At 51.1% G+C, this 22891-nt stretch overlaps 1 protein-coding gene, 1 long non-coding RNA gene and 5 other non-coding genes across 11 annotated transcripts in view; 1 reads left to right on the forward strand and 6 right to left on the reverse strand.

Annotated features, from left to right (window-relative positions):
* The window catches only part of b4gat1 (beta-1,4-glucuronyltransferase 1), a 13232-nt gene extending 12995 nt beyond the window's left edge, over positions 1-237 (forward strand). Inside the window, exon 3 of the mRNA XM_070868107.1 lies at positions 1-237. This exon is cut by the window's left edge and continues 9 nt beyond it. Coding sequence (XP_070724208.1) covers positions 1-160 — 160 coding nt within the window. The 3' untranslated portion in view covers positions 161-237.
* A 7941-nt stretch (positions 238-8178) lies between these two features.
* LOC139239409 (uncharacterized) overlaps positions 8179-22891 on the reverse strand; it is a 51768-nt gene continuing 37055 nt past the window's right edge. For 3 of the 5 annotated variants that reach the window (XR_011588652.1, XR_011588649.1, XR_011588648.1), the window contains 11 exons: positions 20480-20509; positions 18584-18619; positions 17218-17261; positions 15975-16023; positions 15477-15515; positions 14180-14225; positions 13172-13205; positions 12067-12101; positions 10290-10398; positions 9379-9410; positions 8179-8384 (listed from right to left, as the gene is read on the reverse strand). This is a non-coding gene — a long non-coding RNA (uncharacterized lncRNA). Of the gene's footprint in view, positions 8385-9378; positions 9411-10289; positions 10399-12066; positions 12102-13171; positions 13206-14179; positions 14226-15476; positions 15516-15974; positions 16024-17217; positions 17262-18583; positions 18620-20479; positions 20510-20956; positions 20977-21325; positions 21345-22891 lie in introns of those variants that run through there. The other 2 variants (XR_011588650.1, XR_011588651.1) reach the window with 2 other exon arrangements.
* On the reverse strand, positions 8737-8809 carry LOC139239554 (small nucleolar RNA SNORD31). Its single transcript, XR_011588672.1, has one exon. It is a non-coding gene; the product is annotated as a small nucleolar RNA SNORD31 (small nucleolar RNA).
* LOC139239556 (small nucleolar RNA SNORD22) lies at positions 9498-9619 on the reverse strand. The gene has a single exon (XR_011588674.1). It is a non-coding gene; the product is annotated as a small nucleolar RNA SNORD22 (small nucleolar RNA).
* On the reverse strand, positions 11090-11155 carry LOC139239555 (small nucleolar RNA SNORD31). The gene has a single exon (XR_011588673.1). It is a non-coding gene; the product is annotated as a small nucleolar RNA SNORD31 (small nucleolar RNA).
* LOC139239557 (small nucleolar RNA SNORD22) lies at positions 14317-14438 on the reverse strand. Its single transcript, XR_011588675.1, has one exon. It is a non-coding gene; the product is annotated as a small nucleolar RNA SNORD22 (small nucleolar RNA).
* On the reverse strand, positions 18863-18935 carry LOC139239553 (small nucleolar RNA SNORD26). Its single transcript, XR_011588671.1, has one exon. It is a non-coding gene; the product is annotated as a small nucleolar RNA SNORD26 (small nucleolar RNA).

Below are 22891 nucleotides of genomic sequence, written 5' to 3' on the forward strand. Positions count from 1 at the left end.
CGCCGTGCTGGACAACGCCTTCCTCATCCACAAGGGCTTCAAGCTGACCAGCGACTTCCACCCGCGTAAGGACGAGGAGAACAAACGCAACAAGGTTCTCTTCCGGCAGTTCAAGCAGGAGCTGAAGGCGAAATACCCCCACTCGCCTCGTCGCTGCTGAAACCGGCCGCTGGGGGCGGGGGCACTCCGACCCCTAGCGCACCTCACAAAATCAACATCACTTGCAGCTCTGCCCCCAGAGTGACACGCGGAAGGTCCGGAGGGGAGGAGGAGGAGGAGGAGAGGAGGAGGAGGGGAGGGGAGGAGGAGGGAGTAGGGAGGAGGAGGAGGAGGGGAGTAGGAGGAGGAGGGGAGGAGGAGGGGAGTAGGAGGAGGGGGGGAGGAGGAGGAGGAGGGGGAGGAGGAGGGAGAGAGGGGGAGGAGAGGAGGAGGAGGAGGGGGGGAGGAGGGAGGAGGGAGGAGGAGGAGGAAGGAGGGGGGATGAGGAGGAGGAGGGGGAGATGAGGAGGGGGGGATGAGGAGGAGGAGGAGGGGGGATGAGGAGGAGGAGGAGGGGGGATGAGGATGAGGAGGAGGAGGAGGGGGGATGAGGAGGAGGGGGGATGAGGAGGAGGAGGAGGGGGATGAGGAGGAGGAGGAGGAGGGGGGATGAGGGATGAGGAGGAGGAGGGGGGATGAGGAGGAGAGGGAGGAGGAGGGAGGAGAGGGAGGAGGAGGAGAGGAGGGGAGGAGGAGGGGGAGGAGGAGGAGGAGGAGGGGGATGAGGAGGAGAGGGGGGATGAGGAGGAGAGGAGGAGGAGGAGAGAGGGGAGGAGGAGGGAGGAGGAGGAGGGGAGGAGGGGATCGGTGGTCTGATTTCATCATCAGCGGTGGTCCCTCGAAGCGAGGATGACTTGCTTCCACGCCAATAAGGGATGAGTTCCCGGGTGTTTCAACGAAGGACATAATATTCCGGATCCCGAACTACATCCTGAAGGGTGGAAGGTGCCTGTGGGTGGATTTATTTAACGTGGGGTGACCGTTGCACACCAGCCACCACACGGGCTTGACCGAGCCAGGCCTTGGTCCAGTGGCAAGGGTTGACCAAGAGACTGGAGACCTGCTCTGCTGCACGGGCCCAGTGCGCACACACACACATCGCACAGTGTGGGTTGGGCCGTGGCTGGCCCTGGGCCCCTCGGCTCTCCTCCGCCCCGATCTCACGTCCCTCTATACAATCTCTCGCCCCCCCCTGCTGTACCGGCCCCCCCCCCCCCCTGCTACAATCTCGCCCTCCTGTCACAGCTCCCGCTGCCCCCTGAAGCGGCCTCCCTCCACGCTGGCCCCCTGGGCCGCCCGGGTCTGATTTAGCCCCCCCCCCCATCTCAAATCTGGGCTGCTGTCGAGCTGTGCTCCTCCCCCTGCCCCGGCCCTCGGTACGGCCCAGTGATCCATTCCACAGGGCAGCCGGCCATCGGGCCCCAAAATTGACCCCCTCGGCCAACATCACGGGGAAACAGATGATCCGGTGATTGGCGCGTCGATGTTTCTGGGAGCTTGCTGTGCGCAAAGGTCACTTTTTTCCACCCCCCCCCGCGTCTGGATTTATCGCGCCGTCTTCTTGCGACTGGAGGTCCCGCGTGGATGGGTCTTGGGGATTAAGCTGCCCACGTGCCCCCCCGCCCCCAATACACGAGAGGCAGCGATACTTTTCAGTGGCCCCTCCGCTCCAACTGTGACACCAGACCCATCTCGTCCCACAGCGCAGTTCCACCTGCTCCCGAATCCATTCCCGTCACTGTGCCGGGTCACCACGGAGCGCAGGCGGGGCTGGGGGAGGGGAGGGAGATTTCCACATCGTGCGCACGTGAACTGGGAGGGGGTGGAGTCCAGTCATACAATCCCCGATCACACCCTTCCAAACCCGGACTGTGTCTGAACAGAACATTCTGAGCTGTATAACACTGGGGTACAGTACTGGTGGGTACAGGTCTGTCACTGTATAACACTGGGGTACAGTACTGGTGGGTACAGGTGTGTCACTGTATAACACTGGGGTACAGTACTGGTGGGTACAGGTCTGTTACTGTATAACACTGGGGTACAGTACTGGTGGGTACAGATCTGTCACTGTATAACACTGGGGTACAGTACTGGTGGGTACAGGTCTGTCACTGTATAACACTGGGGTACAGTACTGGTGGGTACAGGTCTGTCACTATAACACTGGGGTACAGTACTGGTGGGTACAGGTCTGTCACTGTATAACACTGGGATACAGTACTGGTGGGTACAGGTCTGTCACTGTATAACACTGGGGTACAGTACTGGTGGGTACAGGTCTGTCACTGTATAACACTGGGATACAGGACTGGTGGGTACAGGTCTGTCACTGTATAACACTGGGGTACAGTACTGGTGGGTACAGGTCTGTCACTGTATAACACTGGGGTACAGTACTGGTGGGTACAGGTCTGTCACTGTATAACACTGGGGTAAGTACTGGTGGGTACAGGTCTGTCACTGTATAACACTGGGGTACAGGTCTGTCACTGTATAACACTGGGGTACAGTACTGGTGGGTACAGGTCTGTCACTGTATAACACTGGGATACAGTACTGGTGGGTACAGGTCTGTCACTGTATAACACTGGGGTACAGTACTGGTGGGTACAGGTCTGTCACTGTATAACACTGGGGTACAGTACTGGTGGGTACAGGTCTGTCACTATAACACTGGGGTACAGTACTGGTGGGTACAGGTCTGTCACTGTATAACACTAGGATACAGTACTGGTGGGTACAGGTCTGTCACTGTATAACACTGGGGGACAGTACTGATGGGTACAGGTCTGTCACTGTATAACACTGGGGTACAGTACTGGTGGGTACAGGTCTGTTACTGTATAACACTGGGGTACAGTACTGGTGGGTACAGGTCTGTCACTGTATAACACTGGGGTACAGTACTGGTGGGTACAGGTCTGTTACTGTATAACACTGGGGTACAGTACTGGTGGGTACAGGTCTGTCACTGTATAACACTGGGGTACAGTACTGGTGGGTACAGGTCTGTCACTGTATAACACTGGGATACAGTACTGGTGGGTACAGGTCTGTCACTGTATAACACTGGGGTACAGTACTGGTGGGTACAGGTCTGTCACTGTATAACACTGGGGTACAGTACTGGTGGGTACAGGTCTGTCACTGTATAACACTGGGGTAAGTACTGGTGGGTACAGGTCTGTCACTGTATAACACTGGGGTACAGTACTGGTGGGTACAGGTCTGTCACTGTATAACACTGGGGTACAGTACTGGTGGGTACAGGTCTGTCACTGTATAACACTGGGATACAGTACTGGTGGGTACAGGTCTGTCACTGTATAACACTGGGGTACAGTACTGGTGGGTACAGGTCTGTCACTGTATAACACTGGGGTACAGTACTGGTGGGTACAGGTCTGTCACTATAACACTGGGGTACAGTACTGGTGGGTACAGGTCTGTTACTGTATAACACTGGGGTACAGTACTGGTGGGTACAGATCTGTCACTGTATAACACTGGGGTACAGTACTGGTGGGTACAGGTCTGTCACTGTATAACACTGGGGTACAGTACTGGTGGGTACAGGTCTGTTACTGTATAACACTGGGATACAGTACTGGTGGGTACAGGTCTGTCACTGTATAACACTGGGGTACAGTACTGGTGGGTACAGGTCTGTCACTGTATAACACTGGGGTACAGTACTGGTGGGTACAGGTCTGTCACTGTATAACACTGGGATACAGTACTGGTGGGTACAGGTCTGTCACTGTATAACACTGGGGTACAGTACTGGTGGGTACAGGTCTGTCACTGTATAACACTGGGGTACAGTACTGGTGGGTACAGGTCTGTCACTGTATAACACTGGGGTAAGTACTGGTGGGTACAGGTCTGTCACTGTATAACACTGGGGTACAGGTCTGTCACTGTATAACACTGGGGTACAGTACTGGTGGGTACAGGTCTGTCACTGTATAACACTGGGGTACAGTACTGGTGGGTACAGGTCTGTCACTGTATAATACTGGGGTACAGTACTGGTGGGTACAGGTCTGTCACTATAACACTGGGGTACAGTACTGGTGGGTACAGGTCTGTCACTGTATAACACTGGGATACAGTACTGGTGGGTACAGGTCTGTCACTGTATAACACTGGGGGACAGTACTGATGGGTACAGGTCTGTCACTGTATAACACTGGGGTACAGTACTGGTGGGTACAGGTCTGTTACTGTATAACACTGGGGTACAGTACTGGTGGGTACAGATCTGTCACTGTATAACACTGGGGTACAGTACTGGTGGGTACAGGTCTGTTACTGTATAACACTGGGATACAGTACTGGTGGGTACAGGTCTGTCACTGTATAACACTGGGGTACAGTACTGGTGGGTACAGGTCTGTCACTGTATAACACTGGGGTACAGTACTGGTGGGTACAGGTCTGTCACTGTATAACACTGGGATACAGTACTGGTGGGTACAGGTCTGTCACTGTATAACACTGGGGTACAGTACTGGTGGGTACAGGTCTGTCACTGTATAACACTGGGGTACAGTACTGGTGGGTACAGGTCTGTCACTGTATAACACTGGGGTAAGTACTGGTGGGTACAGGTCTGTCACTGTATAACACTGGGGTACAGTACTGGTGGGTACAGGTCTGTCACTGTATAACACTGGGGTACAGTACTGGTGGGTACAGGTCTGTCACTGTATAACACTGGGATACAGTACTGGTGGGTACAGGTCTGTCACTGTATAACACTGGGGTACAGTACTGGTGGGTACAGGTCTGTCACTGTATAACACTGGGGTACAGTACTGGTGGGTACAGGTCTGTCACTATAACACTGGGGTACAGTACTGGTGGGTACAGGTCTGTCACTGTATAACACTGGGATACAGTACTGGTGGGTACAGGTCTGTCACTGTATAACACTGGGGTACAGTACTGGTGGGTACAGGTCTGTTACTGTATAACACTGGGGTACAGTACTGGTGGGTACAGGTCTGTCACTATAACACTGGGATACAGTACTGGTGGGTACAGGTCTGTCACTGTATAACACTGGGATACAGTACTGGTGGGTACAGGTCTGTCACTGTATAACACTGGGGGACAGTACTGATGGGTACAGGTCTGTCACGATAACACTATGGGGGAAATCAGACACAGATCCCTGTTCTCATCATTACAGAATTAATGGTCGGGATAAGGCAGAGCGGGCTGATCCCCGCTTACTTTGCGGGCGGGAGCAGCGCACACTCCCAGCAGGACACTACGGGCTGGGTCCCCTCTGCTGTTGAAGCTCCTCACAGTCGCAATGTCCCCTCTTCCCCCACCCCTCCCCGAATCTCGGGCTCTGCAAACGTCGGTTCTTTGGTCCACTCTGGAGTATTACATTGTGGGATGTCTCGGTGCGTGGTGCCAGTATTGTGTGTAACCGTTGTCTCTCTGGAACTACTGCTGTGAATAATGTCCGAGCACACACTGCATTTTTTCCTGTGGGTGCGAGATGTCCGGAAGGAGAAAATAATCACTAAAATGTGTATCGTGTACATGTTTATATATTTTAAAGCTTGTTGGACTTTCTAAAAAACATGTAATAAATTAATTTTTAAATTATGAAAGCAAGTATCGTCACATTACACGGGATATACGGCCCCAATCAAGCCTCCTCCAATCATTCCTCACCTAACTCTATTGGCATAACCCTCTATTCCTTCCCCCCCCCACCCCGTGTGTTTATCCAGCCTCCCCTTAAATACATCGATACTATTCACCTCAACCCCTCCCTGTGGCAGCGAGTTCCACATTCTCACCGCTCTCTGGGTAAAGAAGTTTCTCCTGAATTCCCCGTTGGGTTTATCAGTGACTGTCTGATATTGGTGGCCCCCAGTTCTGGTCTCCCGGCACAGAGTGTTTCCCCTTATCAAAACCTTTTATAATTTTAAAGACCTCTATTAGGTCACCCCTCAGCCTTCTCTTTTGAAAAGGGACCCAGCCTGTTCATCCTTTCCTGGTATGTACACCCTCAAAGCCTCCCTGATAAAGTGCAACATCCCCACCGACACCTGGGAGTCCCTGGGCCCAAAGACCAGTCCGCCCCTAAGTGGAGGAAGTGCATCCGGGAGGGCGCTGAGCACCTCGAGTCTCGTCGCCGAGAGCATGCAGAAACCAAGCGCAGGCAGCGGAAGTAGCGTGCGGCAAACCAGTCCCACCCTCCCCTTCCCTCAACCACTGTCTGTCCCACCTGTGACAGGGACTGTGGCTCTCGTATTGGACTGTTCAGCCACCTAAGGACTCACATGGAGGCAAGTCTTCCTTGATTCAGAGGGACTGCCTATGGTGATATCCTCACATCTTTTAGACTCCTTATAGAGGGTTATGCAGCCTGATTTATTGAATGGCAGAGCAGGCTTGAGGGGCCAAATGGCCTACTAATTCTTATAAAATAAACCAAACTCCTCTGCCACTTTGGGGAAAAAGATTAAATTGGTAAATTGAGGGCCCACTTTATCCTTATGTAGCTCAAGTGTCAAATATTTTTGTCCTATAATATTCCTGTTAAGCACCTGGAGACATTTTACTGTTAAAGGTGCTATAATAAATATTTGTTGCAGAGGAGATTGTATTGTGAGCAGCATATACTAAATTGAAAGTATTAAGGGTCACTTTCACTTGGAAGGGAGAGAGAGGAGGTAAAAGGGCAGGCGTTGCATCTCCTGTGCTGCACGGGAAGGTGCTGTGGGGTGATTGAGGTGTGGACCAGGGCGTCGGTGGGAGCACTCCCCTCAGAATGCTGGGAGGGGAGTTATGTTGGGTGGTGGGACGCGAGGACAAGGGGAACCCAATTGTGGTTCTGGGATGGGAGAATGAGAGCACAGCGGTGCGGAAAACGTAAGGGACACGGCCGAGAGCCGAATCGACCGTGGCAGAGTGGAATTCTCGACTGGAGGAAAGACACAGGTCTGGAAGGTTCACCAGACTGATTCCCGGGATGGCGGGACTGACCTATCAAGAAAGACTGGATCAACTGGGCTTGTATTCACTGGAGTTCAGAAGAATGAGAGGGGACCTCATAGAAACGTTTAAAATTCTGACGGGGTTAGACAGGTTAGATGCAGGAAGAATGTTCCCAATGTTGGGGAAGTCCAGAACCAGGGGTCACAGTCTAAGGATAAGGGGGAAGCCATTTAGGACCGAGATGAGGAGAAACCTCTTCACCCAGAGAGTGGTGAACCTGTGGAATTCTCTACCACAGAAAGTTGTTGAGGCCAATTCACTAAATATATTCAAAAAGGAGTTAGATGAAGTCCTTACTACTAGGGGAATCAAGGGGTATGGTGAGAAAGCAGGAATGGGGTACAGAAGTTGCATGTTCAGCCATGAACTCATTGAATGGCGGTGCAGGCTAGAAGGGCCGAATGGCCTGCTCCTGCACCTATTTTCTATGTTTCTATGGTCGGAGCAGATGTGACAAGAGACCATGAGAAAACGCGAGGGGATTCAATTGAAGACTCTCCCACTGTTCAACTGAGCTTTAGTGGAAATGTCCCACCTCTGTGGCCAGGTCAGATATCGACGACGAGGTCCAACATCACCTCCCGTATGCCAGCAGCCTTCGGTCACCTGAGGAAGCGAGTGTTTGAAGACCAGGCCCTCAAACCCGGCCCCAAGCTCATGATCTACAGGCAGTTGTGATACCCGCCCTCCTGTATGGGTCAGAGACATGGACTATATACACAGCAGACACCTCAAAAGCGCTTAAGTACCACCAGCACTGCCTCCGCACGACCCTACGAATCCACTGGGAGCTTGCTGTGCGCAAATTGGCTGCCACGTTTCCTATATTACATCAGCGACTGCCTGCCAAGAGACTGTAAAGCTTTTGAGGCGTCTGGTGGTCACGAAGGCCGCTGCAGAAACGTAGTCTTTTAGTCGATTACTGCCAGATTGTTTGGGCTGCTATCTTGCTCAGGCTATTTGGGGGTCTAGGGTACACTCCCAACAGTGTGATTACCTCTGTTGTTCTGAAGCAACTGATACTTCCACATCAAAAGGCACTACTACAAATGCAAGCATTGCCACACCAACAGCACTACTTCTACGATGTTACGGCACTGGACGCGAGGGTTTGAAAAACAATTCAATTTATTTCAATTGGAAAATGATTTGAGACAGCAGACCGACACAGTTTGTGATGCTTTATACATCAGTACAGGAACAGGTCACTTTAAGCAGCAAGCGTACAGGCGCGATCCACACAACAGTACCAATTAGAAACTCCATCCTGTGACCAACTGATGCCGTGTCGTAAACTCATCCAATCCCCGCCTTGCCTGTGAAAAGATCAGGAAAATACTAAGTGTAACTCACACTTTCAAAAAGTGGCATTTAGAACAGTTTGAGCTGTCAGGGTACAGAGGCCATTCAGCCCCTCGAATTCAATTAGATCACGGCTGCATCCGAATCTTAACTCCTTGGTTTTGTAAGCCCCAACAAAAATCTATCCATCTTGGTTTTGAAATTTTCAATGGTCCCCCCCCCCTCAACTATTTCCACTGTCCTGAACAGCTTGGCTCCCATTCTAAGGCTTAACCCCCCCCCACCCTGGTTCTGGACTCCTAGTTTCTAGCAAGTCCGTTACTGGCCCTCGCGCGAGAGAGGGAAATGCAGGGGCATCTTCCTGGGTGTGAATCAGAACATACCGTATCAGTCACTGGACATTCAGACTGGGGCGGTAATGTACGTCATCATGTTCAAACCCAAACACCCCCCCCCCCCTCCGCCCCCCCCATTCACTGCCCAAACACAGCCCCCCCCCTCCCCTCATTCACTGCTCAAAACACTGGCACCACACACTTTTGGACAAGAGTCTGTGGTAATGAGATTCAGAACATAAAGAAGTCATTCAGCCCCTCAAGCCTGCTCCGCCATTCAGCAAGATGATGGCTGATCTGATCTTGGTTTCAACTCCACTTCCCCGCCCGCTCCAGTCACCCTCGACAGCCTTATCCTGTCTGAACTCCAGATTCACTACCCTCTGGGAAGAAATTACTGCACGTCTCCGTTTTAAATGGGCGGCCCCTTATTCTGAGACTATGTCCCCTAGTTCTAGATTCCCCCACGAGGGGGAAACATCCTCTCTGCATCCACCCTGTCGAGTCCCCTCTTATCCTTCAATCTATTTTCTCAGTCCACGTTTAGCCAACTCTCGCCTTTATACATTTGCAATTGCCGTTATTTAATTCAGCACAGGAGAGGGTAGCGTCTTTGTTTAATCAACACTCAGTGTTGCAAAACACACAGTAAGGAACGACAGAACAAGCTCACCTTTTAGTCCATCTTGGCACTCCAACCAACACCTGTGAAGGACAAAGGATATATTACGTACTCTGGGGTCTGTACAGTAAAACACCAACAGCTGGCAGGCTGACTTCCACCCAGCCAGGTCCCATCAGACAGTTCCAGACGAACAGGGTCTCCTCTTGCTATGCTGCTGCAACCAGTGGGTTCACCTTTGCAGGCTCTGGCTGCTTGCAGCACATAAGACATAGAATTCTCATCCTCAGGACTGGGCAGGCCTCGGCTATACCTCCTTCCCCCCCCCCACCCGATTAACAGAGCAGCCTTGATCGAACACCTCCATCATAGGCAGCCCCTCGGAATCGAGGAAGACTTGCTTCCACTCTTAACACGAGTCTTAAGGTGACTGAACAGTCCAATACGAGAACCACAGTCCCTGTCACAGGTGGGACAGACAGTGGTTGAGGGAAGGGGAGGGTGGGACTGGTTTGCCGCACGCTCCTTCCGCTGCCTGCGCTTGGTTTCTGCACGCTCTCGGCGACGAGACTCGAGGTGCTCAGCGCCCTCCCGGATGCACTTCCTCCACTTAGGGGCGGACTGGTCTTTGGCCAGGGACTCCCAGGTGTGGGTGGGGATGTTGCACTTTATATCAGGGAGGCTTTGAGGGTGGTCCCTTGTAACGTTTCCTCTGCCCACCTTTGGCTCGTTTGCCCGTGAAGGAGTTCCGAGTAGAGCGCTTGCTTTGGGGAGTCTCATGTCGGGCATCACCATTGGGTCTCCTCCCTTCACCCAGTGCATAGTGGGAGCAGAGACACGAGCACTTCCAGCAACTTGCTCCCCCACTAACACGGTGTGTTTTAATTTGGAACGGTAGGCCCCCCGCGTGTTCACAGTACTCGCCAACGATTAGGAACCAGCATTTAAAACCGAGGGCTCACCTCCCGTAGGATCCTGACCACAGCTCCTCCCCGATGGCTCAGGAGGGGATGTTGTGATTGTTCACTGCGCCCAGCTCCACTTCTACTGCTGTTCACCGTCCATCGTTACCTGCGAGAGAATATGTTCACTTTAGACGGAAGGGGTTGCCTCATGAAGAAAGTTTAAGCAGGTTGGGCCTGTACTCATTGGAATTGAGAAGAATGAGAGGCGATCTTATTGAAACGTACAAGATACTCGAGGGGGCTCGCCAGGGTAGATGCAGAGAGGAAGTTTCCCCTTGTGGTGGAATCTAGAACTAGGGGGCATAGTCCCAGAATAAGGGGCCACCCATTTAAAACTGAGATGAGGAGGAATTTCTTCTCTCTGAGGGTTGTAAATCTGTGGAATTCTCTGCCCCAGAGAGCTGTGGAGGCTGGGTCATTGAATGTATTTAAGGTGGAGATAAAGACAGATTTTTGAGCGATAAGGGAGTGAAGGGTTATGGGAAGCGGGCGGGGAAGTGGAGCCGAGTCCATGATCGTATTAAATGGCGGAGCAGGCTCGAGGGGCCAGATGGTCTACCTATGTATGTTGTCATATTTAAGCCAGAGGTCAAGACCAGCTCCCCTCAAGATGCAGATTGTAGGCTGCCCTTTGACCTCAGCTCAAAATACCAGCCCCACCTCCCCAGCATTCACAAGGCAGCATCTGTGGGTGGGTGGAGGATATTTGTACACTATACCCCTCCCCCCCCCCCCCCGCTTCTAGCTGTACACTATCCGCTTCCCTCTCCCCTCCCCCTGTCTTCAAATGGCAATCAGATTTATGACATACCACTCAGTCACTTCACAGTCAGACTGGGGCGGTAATGCAGTCATCACGAAAGCCAAGTTACACAGCACGCTGGAATACAAGTAACATCCAAGACAGGGCAAGCCAGGTTAGCACGATTCTTTACAATACACAGAAACAGGTCATCGGGGCCCAACCAGTCCGTGCCGGCGTTAATGCTCCACTCGAGCCTCCTCCCGTCTTTCCTCATCTAAATCTATCAGCGTAACCCTCTATTCCCTGATTTTTTTATCCAGCCTCCCCTTAAATACATCGATACTATTCACCTCGACCCCTCCCTGTGGCAGCGAGTTCCACATTCTCACCGCTCTCTGGGTAAAGAAGTTTCTCCTGAATTCCACGATTGGATTTTTTTTATCAGTGACGGTCTGATATTGGTGGCCCCTAGTCGTGGTCTAGGAGGGGCAAGAGTTTGTAGATGCAGCCAGCCCACACTGTGCGATATATGTGCGCGCACTGGGCCCGTGCAGCAGAGCTGGTCTCCAGTCTTCCTGGTTAACCCTTGCCACTGGACCAAGATCCAGCTCTCCTCGCTTCGAGGGACTGCCTATGATGATAAGAGTCCTGGTCACAAATGGAAGCATCTTCTCTACGTGTATCTAGCCTATCGAGCTCCTATCAACATGAATGTCGAACCTCGTGTGCCAGCATTGAAGTGCTTGGGCAGGAAAACACATGACTACAGTGAAGTAGCCCCCCCCCCAGGACCACCTACCACAAGGATGGGAGTTTCACTGTCCAAGCTCTCACTAAACTTGTGTCTCTTGGGCAAGGGGTCAGTTAGTTGCAAAAGGGATGTGGGGGGGGAGAAATTGAATGCAACTGGGGTAGTTGGTGTGAGGGTCACTGGGAACTGGATGACGAGAGCTTTCAATACAAAAAGGGGGTCAGTGAGTCAGAGGCCGACGGCTCGGTGTCACCATTCTAAACTGGCGAGGCACCCACCTGGGTTAACGCAGAGATTCCAACACCCGCGGCACCTGTGGTGGAGGGAGACAAGAAGATGTTCACTACACAGCTCACGTTTCCCCCCACGATACCCCAACCCAGCCCACTTTATGCTGCATCAGATCTGGTTTATTGTAACATCACTTTGTTCAGACGAACGAGATTCCATTAGTAAAAAAATCATCATGTTACTGCAGCATGAAACGGCTCGGCTCAAGGAGGAACGCCCACATTTACAAAAGTACTTGGATGTGCAGTTGGAAGTGCCGTGACCCGCAGGGCTACGGACCAAGAGAAAGGAAAGTGGGATTAGGCCGGATAGCTGTCGGCCCTCGCGGACACGGTGGGCCAAAATGGCCTCCTTCCGCGTGCTGTAAATTTCTACGATTCCTGACCTCACGACATCCCAAAGCACTACAGACAATTAATGAAGTGCTTTTGGAAATGTGGTCGCTGTCGTAATGTGGGAAACACAGCAGCTCAATTTGCACACCGCTTTCTTTAATGACCTCTCGCGTGAACGATGGCCCCTCCGACAGTGCGGCGCTCCCTCAGCGCCGCCCCTCCGACAGTGCGGCGCTCCCTCAGCGCTTTACTGGGAGTGGAGTGCCAGCCCGGATTCTGTGCTGAAGTCTGGCTCGAGCCATTACAAGACTCGATCGAGACCCTGAGCCACAGCCCGAGAACCAGCTTTTCCCCCGACAGCACTCCCAGGATTAATTCAGCTGAAAAGCACAACGATGAAATGTTTTACGAGTAATTGGAACACTGGTTGAAAAAAAAGACCACAGCCCCAAGGCACAAGTTGTGGCTGGATTACCAGAAATGGGGGGGGGGCGGATATCAAACACTGGAATTATTAGATTACCACAAGGGACCGAGACGACAAATAATATCAAAAGCAGAGTGAGAGAAATATTTATTTAAAGTGATGCAGGGAGAAGACTGCCCCAGTTGAAGAGCCATCGCTAGCACAGGCAGGCGCAAGGGGCCGAATGGCCGACTTCTGTGCAGTAACCTCCAACAATGAACTCTACCCCCTCCAGTGAGCCACAAGAGAAATCAGCCAGCTAGGGAATGACCAAACCCCACACACACTCACCCAGTCAGAGAGAAAGCCTGTCGCAGCATTCTGGCTGGAAGGGGGAACAAAGGATAGTTAGCAACTTAAATCAACAGAGTCCCTGAAACGCAGAGCCGAGCCCAGAGTCACTCAGGGTGTTCAGTCTCGTTTCACAGGAGGGTCAAAGTGAGCTAAGGATGATCATCATTGGACTGGGGCAGGGGGGGGGGGGGGAATGTTGGTACGAGAGCAGCATCGCCTGAGAGAGAACGGACCGGACTGGACCCCATGACACCAGCCGCGTGGGGCAAACCGGCTCGTGTGTGTGCGCGCGCACGACCATCCCCAGTCTCGAACTAACAGCCCAGTATTAAATGGAAAGATACCTTCTTGGCCCAGTGTTCCTCTCAGAGGCGCACAGCCAGGAGTTACTAGTCAACTGGATAAGGAGCAGGGGAGGGGGGAGAAAAAATAAGGCACTGCTGTCAACATGTGACGGCCCACCAGGTTGAACAGCTGACAGTGAAACACCAGGGCAGAGAACAGTGCCTTCAGAAAGGAGGGGAGGAACATCATAAGCCTAATCCCACTCCTATTTATGTTCTTATTTATACGGCCCCTCGAGCCTGCTCCACCATTCAATAAGATTATGACTGATCTGATCATGGACTCAGCTCCACTTCCCTGCCCGCCCCCTTATCCCCTTATCGGTTAAGAAACTGTCTATCTCTGTCTTAAATTTATTCAATGTCCCAGTTTCCACAGCTCAGACAGCCAATTCCACAGATTTACAACCCTCAGAAGAAATTCCTGCTCATCGCAGTTTTTAAATGGGCGGCCCCTTAGTCTGAGACTATGCCCCCTAGTTCTAGTTAACCCCATCAGTGGGAACATCCTCTCTGCATCCAAAAGCCAGAAGTTAGCTTTAGTGAGAGGCTGGAGCTGGGGGCTGAAAACTAGCTGGACCTGACAAAACTAGCCCAAACTTACTGCCTACGGCCTAATCCAACAGGCGACGCTGCCCACCTAGTCACAAATACTACTCACCCGATGTTTGCACGGGCAAAAGCCGGTTGGTTGAGTCTTCATTCACCTTTAAAAACAAAAAAAAGAGCCAAGCGGTATTGAGACGAGCGCTCCCTCTATCGCTGACCCCGTCACCCCCCCTCACTCACAGCACCGGGGTCCCATCAGACTGTTCGCAGAACAGTCTGTCCTCATGTCACGCCATGGCAGCCAGTGGGTTCACCTTTGCAGGTTCTGGCTCCGCACGGCGTGTAAGACACAGACAACGTCATCCTCGGGACACGCCCCGTGAAAATCCAACTCAAAACAAAGGCTTGCATTTATATAGCGCCTTTCACGACCACCGGACGCCCCCAAAGCGCTTTACAGCCAATGAAGAACTTGGGAGCGCAGTCGCTGTTGTAATGTGTGAAACGCAGCAATTTGCGCACAGCAAGCTCCCACAATCAGCAAAGTGATAATGACCCAGATCATCTGTTTGTGTGATGGTGATTTGAGGCCCAGAGGGAGGCGTGAGTTCGGGCCCGGGGGGGGGCAGCACGGGACCGGCCCACACTGTGCGATATGTGCGCGCACTAGGTCCGTGCAGCAGAGCTGGTCTCCAGTTGTCCTGGACCTAGACCGCGCTCTGTCAAGCCTGTGTGGTGGCTGGTGTGCAACGGTCACCCCACGTTAAAACAATCCACACACAGGCATCTTCCACCCTTCAGGATCCGGAATATTAGGTCCTTCATTGAAATACCTGGGAACTCATTGGCGTGGAAGCAAGTTATCCTCGCTTTGAGACTGCCTATGACTATTATGATGAGGGATAAATTGCAGGGCTGTGGGGCAATACTAATGCAAGTGGGACTAATTGGAGAGCTGAGAGCCAGCACAGGCACAATGGGCTGAACGGCCTCCTTCTGCGCTATGACTAACTGCCCATCAGGTCTGGGCCAGCCCTAGAGAGATAAAAAGCCTTGCTCAGACATGGTCAATGTGGCCTCAGGTACAATGCCATCCACACACAGCTTACTAACACCCCCGAGGAACTGCCAACTGGAAAATCCTGCAGAACTGCCAGGATCATGGGTCTGATCATAGATGCCCCTGAGATGGGCATTATTCAACAGCCTGTGTTAATATGTAGATGGAGCGGTTTAGGCAGGGAGTTCCAGGTAACAGAAGGCGACTATAATCAGAGATGCTCAAGAGGGCAGAATTAGAGGAGCGCAGATATCTTGGGGGGGGGGGGGGGGGGGGTTGTGGGACTGGAGATGAGAGATAGGGAGGGGCAAGGCCACAGAGGGATTTGAAAATACAGGAGAACACTCACCCATCATCGCTGATTTCCCCCTGCACTGCAGAACGGCACCTGAAGGAGAGAACAAAGCAGTTTATAGAGGTGACGGGAGGGTGGTGGGAAGGGAACACGGTCCGCTGGAGGCCAGCTGGTTCGATCAGGGCTTTGGTGACTTCAGTGCATCACCCGACAAGAGTCTGTCGTCCGCTCACGGGCCAATGCCCGTTATCATCCTTTCAAACCGGGCCCCGGCTCACGTCCCCCTCTCTCGCTCCCCCAAACCACAGCCGTGAACTCCTCACTTGGGGTTGCATCAGAGGACCCTAAATTAGCGAGCTATTCGGCCATGGGGGGCACCACTACCAAGCCAGATGGAATACCCAGCGGTTGGAAACTTAGGATTTTCCCACCCTCGGTGTATCGTAGCACCCTAACTCCCGCGCTAACTCAGCACATCGCACGCTCCCCCCCCCCCACCACCCATCAGAATTACTAGGGCTGCTGGACTATTTCCAAGACAACGTCACTCACCAGTCACGAGTTCCTCGTGGGCAATCCCTCCGGGTCCGTTGTATGTGGCCTACAATGGAGAGAGAGAGACACACACAAGAGGCTCAATACCAAGCACAAAGCCCCCAGCACCCCCTCACAGCCGGCTCAGTTGCACCATCAGAACTCCACCATGCTTTTGTTCAGCACCAGGTTATCAGACGAACGAGACTTCAGTTTAAGTCATCCTTTGGATGCCAAAAAAAAAAACCTCCCACCTCAACGGTCGCCAAGAAAAGCTGTGAATTCCAGTGTTGTCGCTAGAGCTATTTCAGTACACAAGCAGGTACACTGGGTTCCTGAATAAATTCGCTGTGGCTCACTGGGCTTAGTGCATTCATTGTACTGACGCATTGCATTAAAATTGCTGATCGGGTTGAGTCAGATCGCAGAGATTCATTCAAGGGGAAGGCTAGGGGCTAGTCTAGGCAAGTACATGAGGCAGCTCATGGAGACTTCACCTGGCCTCTGAAAACAAGTCTTGCATTTATATAGCACCTTCTACAATCAGTACCTTTTGAGCGTAGTCACTGTTGTAATGTGGGAACCGCAGCAGCCAATTTGCACACAGCAAGCTCCCACAAAACAGCAATGTGACCATGACCTGATTTTATAGTTCTAGCAGGAGTGGGGGTACTTAAGTTGCATGTTCAGCCATGAACTCATTGAATGGCGGTGCAGGCTCGAAGGGCCGAATGGCCTACTCCTGCACCTATTTTCTATGTTTCTAGTGATGTTGGTCGAGGGATAAATATTGGCCCCAGGACACCGGGGAGAACTCCCCCTGCTCCTCTTCCAATAGTGGCCCCGGGATCTTTTACATCCACCCGAGAGGGCAGACGGGGCCTCGGTTTAACGTCTCATCTGAACATTATGGGGAGAGGGCAGAGAAGTGGAGGCCACGATCGTATTAAATGGTGGAGCAGGCTTGAGGGGCCGTATGGCCGACTCCTGCTCCTATTTCTTATGAAAGACGGCACCTCCGACAATACAGCGCTCCCTGGACGTGTAGGTGTGTGTGTGTGCTGGAGTGGGACATGAACCCACAACCTTCTGACTGAATTGAGTGTATCTACACCGTTCAAAGTGACTCTTTCGAAGGGTAGAATGAGTGTTTCTGTTGTAGTACTGAAATGCGAGTGACAACACTGGCAACTGCCCCCTTGGAAGGCAAACCCAGTTACATTGCCCTGCCTACAGCTTTGTCCCAGCACACAATTCCTACCTGAGGAGAGAGCTCAGCAGAAGGGCGACTCCCAGCCCCGGAACCTGCCATGGGGAGAAACAGGAGGGTTAGGAAGGACTGCTCGCCAGACAATTACCCACAGCATTTTGAGGGGGGGGTGGCAGCTGCTGTTCTCAGCACAAGTTAGGCATCAAGTCTTAAATCAGATATATGCTTGTCTGTTATTGATCATCATTGCAACAGCAGTTTCAGTCCACAGACTACACCGAACCCCCGTTGCCAAACCAGAGTCTGGAAACTAAACGCGTCCTGCCAGGTACAAACCTCCACATGGCTGGCTCAATGCTTCAGCAGCAAGAATAGTGCAAACAGCCCCTTGCACGTACTGTGACCCACAGAGCCAAGGATACTGGATGAGATTCCACATTGGCCATAAATCTCCCAGTAACCTGTCCCTCCGGGTAAGGCTCTGCTGTTTCCCTTCCTGTACAGGCTCGTTCCCCCAATTTCCAGAAAGGGCCACGTGCAGTACCACAGGCTGAAGAGACCCCAACCTTGCACAAGGGAGTTTAAACTGACCCGGCAGTTTCCAAGTGCTGTAATGCGGAAAGTTTGCGAGATAAAAAGTTTGCAAAAGTGCCCCATTACATAGCACAGAAACAGGCCATTCGGCCCATCCAGTCTGGGCTGGTGTTTATGCTCCACCCATTTCATCCAATTCCTTCAGCATATCTTTCTATTTCTCTCCCTCGCTCTTTTACATAATCGGAGCAGGAGTCGGCCATTCGGCCCCTTGAGCCTGCTCCGCCATTTAATACGATCATGGCTGATCCGATCATGGACTCAGCTCCACTTCCCTGCCCGCCCCCTTATCGTTTAAGAAACTGTCTATCTCTGTCTTAAATTTATTCAATGACCCAGCCAAGTAGAGAATTCCATACAACCTTCAGAAGAAATTCCTCCTTATCTCAGTTTTAAATGGGCGGTCCCCTTATTCTAAGACCATGCCCCCTAGTTCTAATCTCCCCCATCAGTGGAAACATCCTCTCTGTATCCACCGTGTCGAGCCCCCTCAATCTTGTACGTTTCGATAAGGTCACCTCTCATTCTTCTGAATTCCAATGTGTAAAGGTCCAACCTCCTCAACCTTTCCTCATAAGTCAACCCCCTCATCTCCGGAATCAACCGAGTGAAGCTTTTGAAAGCATCCAAGCATTTTTCCACAACCACTCCCTGTCCTGTGGCAGTGAGTTCCACACCCTCTCCATTTCCCTTGTTGGATCGACACGTGACTATCTTGTATTTATGGCCCCAGTTTTGGATTGAGCAAGTGGCGATTCCCAATTTACAGGATTTAAATAGCAACTGCAGATTTTCTAGAGGAGAACCAAAAGATGACACCCACCTGTAGAGCACAAGCCGAGACTGGAACCGACAGAACCTGTAAGAATGAAGACAGTTGAATCATTCTAACAATTCAGAGAGCAGATTTCCGGTTAGGATTCCCATGCAAAGACCAAGGAAGATTACAGAGATTGTCCAAATTAAATGGGAGGCGTCAGAATCTGCCAGATGGTGCAACTACCAGGGCAGAGCTTTTCACCGAGCGTTGATGGGCAGTTCTGCAAAAGGTGGGTGTCCCAGCACCTTTTAATGGTTAGATCGCATTGAGGGGCAGCTCAGTGCTACTCAGTATCCGGAAAAGCTTCTACACGGTACATGCAGAAAGAGAGAGTTCATAGAAATCATCTTTGTGGCACTGAATCTGCTGCCCCTGATCCAGCTTTATGCAACTTTTTAAAATTTATTTACCAGCATTTATTGCCCATCCCCAACTGCCCTCGAGAAGGTGGCGGTGAGCCACTAGGCCATTCCACAGGGCAGTTAAAGAGCCAGCCACATTGCTGTGGGTCTGGAGTCACCTATCGGCCAGACCGGGTAAGGGCGACAGATTTCCTCCCCTACAGGACATCCAGTAGTTTCACGGGTCACCATTACTGACACGAGTTTTTTTTATTGCCGATTTATTGCTGAATTTAAATTCCTCAGTTGCCGTGGTGGAACCTGAACTCGGGTCTCTGGATCATTAGCCCAGGGTCTGGATTGCTGGTCCAGTGATATAACCACTGTACCACCGTACCCAATTATTTCATTACTAGAAGTGATCCATAACCCTCAGCGCTGTCGAGGCTCCCGGCATTAATAGTGGGACCAGGGAGCCACACAATAAACCACGGGCTAGCCAACCCTACCTGACTATTTGCATATTACCCCAGTCCTCTAACTTGCATTGGTTCCCCAGCTCCCTCTGCCCCACCATCTAAAATCCATGTCCTCAACTCCCTTCCTGCCCACCCTATACCTCTCCATCGCGGGATAAGCAGTCGGCCATTTAGGACAGAGATGAGGAGGAATTTTTTTTACTCGGAGGGTGGTGAATCTTTGGAATTCTCTGCCCCAGAGGGCTGTGGAGGCTCAGTCTTTTGAGTATATGCAAAACAGAGATCGGGCAGGAAAGTGAAATTGGTAGATCAGCCACTGTGTATTCGTATTGAATGGCGGAGCAGGCTGAGGGGCCGAATGGCCGGCTCCGATTTATGGTGTCAGTGCCAAGTACACCAACCACGAATGCTTGAACAAGCCAAGTAAGAACACGGCTGGTATGGTATGTACCTTCTCACTGGCACTATACAAAGTTTAAAAGAATGAGAGAGGGGGATCTCATTGAAAGGTATAAAATTCTGACGGGGGTTGGACAGACTGGATGCGGGGAGGATGTTTCCCCGGGGCTGGGAAGTCTAGAACAAGGGGTCACACAGTCTCAGGATACGGGGTCGGAAATTTAGGAGCGAGATGAGGAGAAATGTTTTCACTCAGAGGGTGGTGAACCTGTGGAATTCTCTACCACAGAAGGCTGTGGAGGCCTAGTCACTGAATATATTTAAGAGGGAGATAGATTTCTAGACACAAAAGGCATCAAGGGGTATGGGGAAAAAGCAGGAATATGGTGTTGGGATAGAGGATCAGCCATGACCATATTGAATGGCGGTGCAGGCTCGAGGGGCCGAATGGCCTACTCCTGCTCCTATTTTCTGTTTATCTTCAGTCTCAAAACATTATCCTTAACTAATTACATCAACCAGCCAGCACAGAGAGGGGGCATTGGGCCCAACTAGTCTATACCAGAGTTCATACTTTATCTAACCCAACCACCATCCCCTTTCTCCCTCCTGTGTTTAAGATAGTTTCCCCTTAAATGCAGCTATTGATGTACGCGCCAAGTATAAACCGCTCAAGTTACCTGATCCAGCCAACACCATCCTCACTGCGTCTGAAATACAAGAACGCAATTAGAAAAACCTCACGGGTCTGCAACTTTTTTTCTAAAAGTATACACAGCCGCGCATTAAAGTCAAAACACCACGGAGCAAAATTATAACTTCAAACCACATCCCCAGAATCAGTAATTTGCAACTTTACTAAATGCAAACCATGACTGTACCATTTAAAGACACAAGTCTTTATAAGATTGCATGCAAAATTATAAAAAAAAGAGAGAAATCTTCCAAGTTAACCAAATTTGGAAATGTCTATTTTTTTGGAGCAAATTAAAACTTTTTTTTCCTAAAAACTCAGGCCAAAAAAAAAAGTGCAGAAGATTTCAGAATGGAAAGTCAGTGAGAATGCAGATAAAGGAGTTCAATATTGCCTCTTTTTTTAAAAAAAAGTTTACAATATAACTTTTTGGGGAAGTTTAAAAAAAAAAATCCTAACTTGCCTTTTTTGCAAAGTTTATCTTTTGATATTAAAAAGGTCACTAATTCTGCATTAAAACTTTCTGGGGGACGGGGGGGGAGGGTTTGAAAAGATGAACTTAATTTTTTGGGCAAAAAAAAGTTTGCACAGGCGTGGTGGCTGCAGCTCCCATCTCAGACAGTAACAGTAATCACGGGTCATGGGTCATCACAGGTCTGTGTAAAGTCTTCATCATGGAGAGAGCAACAGAGAGCCATCGGGACGGAAATAACCGCAGCGGATGAAAGCTGGGCCGCCGCACAAGCCGCCTGACCGCCAATGGTTGGGGAAACGCCGGCGGGGCGGCAGGATGGCGGCGGATTGTCCGCCATCACCCTCTTCCTTCACTCACCTCTGGCCAAGCTGCTTCAAAATGGCCGAGCGCCGCCCCCTGTCACGTGTTTTATAGGCAGCCGGCGAGGCATGCTGGGTAACACACCCTTCCCCTCTTATTCACCAACTTTCCTTCCATTATTTTTCAAAACCAGCCCCGCATTATTGCATTGTCGCCGGCAAGAATAATAATTACTGTATTTTGCCATCTTCAAATCTTGCCCAGGGACATTTCTATTTGGTCAATGGATGATCACTTCCGGGTCAACTGTTTTGGCGCCTAATTTAATGGCCATTTGGCCCCCTTTAGGGCCAGAATGGGATCTCCTCCATTTATTAAACCCAGTCAACATTTTCTCTCACAGCTATTTTAATTAAACTATAAATCAAGTGCTCCACCCCTCCCCCAACTTAAAAAGGCGCACTAGAACCGACAAATTAACAAATTCAACTTTAGACATTAAACAGTCAAATTAAAATTTGGTTGCCGGGGGGGGGGGGAGGGGGTGATGATGCACCCCATCGCTCGCATTTTTCTCCCGCGATCGTAAAGAACAATTGAACATAGGAATTAAGTCCATGATCACATCAGTGGAGTTGAAGTAGAAGATCAGCCATTGATTTTATTCAATGGCGGAGCAGGTTCGAGGGGCCGAATGGCCGACTCCTGCTCCTATTTCTTATGTTGTTATGAGTCGGGCCCTCGGCCCCTCGAGTCCGCTCCGCCATTCAATAAGCTCATGGCTGATCTTCCACCTCGAATTCCCCCCCCCCACCTTCCCGCCCCATCCCCATATCCCTTCATTCCCTTAATACACAAAAATCTAACCATCGCTGTCTTGAATATACTCAACGACTCAGCAATGAGATGTCTGCGCTCCTCTAATTCTACCCTCCTTGAGCATCCCTGATTATCATCGCTCCACCATCGGTGGCTGTGCCTTCAGCTGCCTGGGCCCCAAGCTCTGGAGCTCTAAACCTCTCCGCCTCTCTCTCCTCCTTTAAGATGCTCCTAAAAACATATCTCTTTGACCCAGTCAGCCCTAATTTCTACTTATGCAGCTCGGTGTCAAATATTTAATCTCATAATACTCCTGCAAAGCGCCTTACATAAGAACAGAAGAATTAGGAACAGGAGTAGGCCATCTAGCCCCTCGAGCCTGCTCCGCCATTCAACAAGATCATGGCTGATCTGGCCGTGGACTCAGCTCCACTTACCCACCCGCCCCTTAATTCCCTTATTGGTTAAAAATCTATCTATCTGTGATTTGAATACATTCAATGAGCTAGCCTCAACTGCTTCCTTGGGCAGAGAATTCCACAGATTCACAACCCTCTGGGAGAAGAAATTCCTTCTCAACTCGGTTTTAAATTGGCTCCCCCGTATTTTGAGGCTGTGCCCCCTAGTTCTAGTCTCCCCGACCAGTGGAAACAACCTCTCTGCCTCTATCTTGTCTATCCCTTTCATTATTTTAAATGTTTCTATAAGATCACCCCTCATCCTTCTGAACTCCGACGAGTAAAGACCCAGTCTACTCAATCTATCATCATAAGGTAACCCCCTCATCTCCGGAATCAGCCTAGT

This window comes from Pristiophorus japonicus, chromosome 27 (genome assembly GCF_044704955.1).
Source record: "Pristiophorus japonicus isolate sPriJap1 chromosome 27, sPriJap1.hap1, whole genome shotgun sequence".
Lineage (NCBI taxonomy): Eukaryota > Metazoa > Chordata > Chondrichthyes > Pristiophoridae > Pristiophorus > Pristiophorus japonicus.